Raw genomic sequence first — 2,849 nt, 5'->3', positions numbered from 1 at the left:
TTATTTTTCCCTCTATCGATGGGAAAATCTTCCCCAGGATGCAGAGAACGGGATAAATACGGAATTCAGGGGATGGGTGAGAGGTTTCTCCATTAAAAAAAAAAAAATACTAAGAGAGAAGCTGAAAGCGTGGGAGGGATGCGCCCCGTTTTGCTGCGTTTTCCCCTCTTTTAACTTTTTTCCCACCCATTGTTGGTTTAGTTGCTGTATTTATTTTTTTTTTTCTTCTTTCCCCTTTTGCTCTCCAGTTTCCACCCCGCTGGGCCAGGGCAGGGTGAACCAGCTCGGAGGGGTTTTCATCAATGGTCGCCCACTACCCAACCACATCCGACATAAAATCGTGGAGATGGCTCACCACGGGATCCGGCCCTGCGTGATCTCCCGCCAGCTGCGGGTCTCCCACGGTTGCGTCTCCAAAATCCTCTGTAGGTACCAGGAGACGGGCTCCATCCGGCCAGGAGCCATCGGAGGCAGCAAGCCCAGGGTGAGTGTAATGCTGGGGCCGAGCTCAACCACCCTCCTGATGTTAAAAAAAAATCAGGTCTTTTTTCAGGGGGTATAAATTTCCAGGTGGATATGCAGAAAAAGGGGGGAGAAGTGGAAGGGGCTTGAATAAAGCTGCAGTTGGCAGGCTCAGATGGGTGGAAATCGGTGCTGAGTTGAAGGATGTGAATAAATCAGTGATTTGATTTTTTTTTCTATATGCAACAAGTGGTGTGAGTTCAAGCATTCACTTCGGTCCCGGTGTGTGGGGTGGAGGCGAGATGGGATGTTTTGGGGGAGAATAAATTGCTGGGTGTACACAATCCCCCAAAAAATAATCCCCTGCACCCCTTCCCTATCTCCTTCCCCTCTGGGGCTCAGGATAAATCGATCTGGTTGATTTCTGTGTCCCCCGAAGACTCTGGTTTTGGGGTGGCCAACGTTTGGGAGAGGATGACCATTCCCCAGTTTTATTTTCTTCCTTTTCCCCCTTCAAATCTCTACTCTCACCCCCAAAACTACCAGCCAGGAGGATTGAACTGAACCAAACACATTTTCTTTTCAATTAAAAGCGCTTTTTTTTTTTCTCTCCCTTTCCCTCTTTCTGCGCACGCGGGCACGCACCGGTATCCCTTGATCACAAAAGCAGGTTGCGACTCCCGACGTGGAAAAGAAAATCGAGGAATACAAACGGGAAAATCCCGGGATGTTTAGTTGGGAGATCCGAGACAGGCTCCTGAAGGATGGGCACTGCGACCGGAGCACCGTGCCCTCAGGTGAGAAGGCAGCTTGGCAAGAAAGACACCCCAACACCTGCAGGAAGATGGAGGGAAATAATTATCACCACCTTAAAAAAAAAAAAAAAATTCCAGGGGCTATAAACATCCTCTTGGCCTTTGCTTTGATAGGGGAGGGGGGAAAAAAAAAAATAAAACACCCCGAGCAAACCCACAGCAGCAAATAGATAACAAGAGAGGGGAGTTTGTGCCCTGGTCGTGCTGCGGTCTGTTGGAAAAACAAACACTAATAAACCAGTTTTCCCAATTTATTCCAACTGCTGTGGAAGGGGGGGGGGGCTGCTGGTGTGGAGGGAGCATGCACGGAGGTAGCCCCCAAATCCAGGGTGACAGGGGACCCCTGTTGCCCCGTTGGGATTTGTTTTCCATCAGCCAGGGACCCCCCTTGCCTGGGGAGAGTGTCCCCGTACCCCAATTTTGGGGATGTGGGAGACCTTTAGGGTGAGAGTTTCCCTTTGTTTTGGGGGGGCTGAGCCTCCTCTGCAGGGTGCATCTCCCCCAAAGCAGGACAGGGCCCAGGGCTGAATCACAGCTGCAGGTCCCAGTTGGGACTGGGATGAAATCCAGGTATTGGGGGGGCCTTTTCCCAGTGTCCCAGGGAGCCCTGGGGGTGCTGTGATGCTCCATGGGGTGCTGAGCACAACTGGGTGCTGCCGTGCCGGGTGTCCCAGGGGGACAGTGACAAGCATGGCCAACTTTGGGTGCGATGGTGGGGTGAACCCTGGGGTGTTTCAGGGGGTGCAGAGGGGCTGGCAGGTGCGTACCCCTGGGAAAAAGTGGAGTGCAGGTGCCCTTCAGGTGTGTTCAAGCCCCAAATTTGGGTTTTCCTGACTGGCTCCCACCTTGCCTTCCCCGGCAGCTTATATTTGCCTTTTTGTCTTTGACTGTCTGAGGTTTAGTGAGTTCGATTAGCCGGGTGCTCCGCATCAAATTCGGGAAGAAAGAGGAAGAAGAGGACTGCGACAAGAAAGAGGAAGATGGGGAGAAGAAGGCCAAGCACAGCATAGACGGCATCCTGGGCGACAAAGGTAAAGGTGACCGTGCGGGCTGGGCTGGAGGGGACATTTAGGAGAGGGGACACGTCCCTCCTTACCAAAAATAAGCCGGGGATGGCTCCAGAGGCTCTTGTGTTCGTCCTTTCTGAAAATGCTGGCAGAGATGAAGGCGTGATGCAGGGCGCCGGGAGGGGATGATGGTCCCCAACCCCTCGGGCTGAGGATGCTCTCCCAGGAGGAAGAGTTGTCGGTGTTTTGCCTCTGGATCAATTATTTATAAAGGGGGAAAAAGAGATGGCTGGAGGGGGGTGGGAGAGCATCTCTGATTCCTAAATGAATTTGTTAAACAGATTTCTTTCCTGCTCTCTAAGTGGTCCCCTGAAACTCCGGCTGACAGTTGACCGATTTGGCCAAGCAATATCAATTAGAGAAGCCGGGATCGGCGCTGCGCTGGGGCTGCTGCAGAGCCACCGGTGCCGAGGGGAGATGGGGGGAGTCCTGGGATCAGAGGAAAACTGGGGTTCTGCACCCCTAAATCAAATCAGAAAAAAATCAATCTGGCATTTTGGATGAA

General features: G+C 52.3%; 1 protein-coding gene across 1 annotated transcript; it reads left to right on the top strand.

The window, feature by feature from the left end:
* Positions 1 to 201: 201 nt before the first annotated feature.
* On the top strand, positions 202 to 2,308 carry LOC104461478 (paired box protein Pax-7-like; the record flags this gene model as incomplete). The annotated part of the gene is made up of 3 exons (XM_010073098.1): positions 202 to 484; positions 1,130 to 1,259; positions 2,180 to 2,308. Coding segments are annotated over 3 exons (542 nt in total), but the record flags the coding sequence as incomplete, so codon positions are not given.
* Between the last annotated feature and the right edge of the window lie 541 nt (positions 2,309 to 2,849).

The sequence above is a fragment of the Pterocles gutturalis genome, unplaced genomic scaffold, assembly GCF_000699245.1.
Source record: "Pterocles gutturalis isolate BGI_N339 unplaced genomic scaffold, ASM69924v1 scaffold2242, whole genome shotgun sequence".
NCBI lineage: Eukaryota > Metazoa > Chordata > Aves > Pterocliformes > Pteroclidae > Pterocles > Pterocles gutturalis.
Note: the sequence above shows the minus strand (reverse complement) of the source record. Positions and strands in the feature narration are given on the sequence as shown.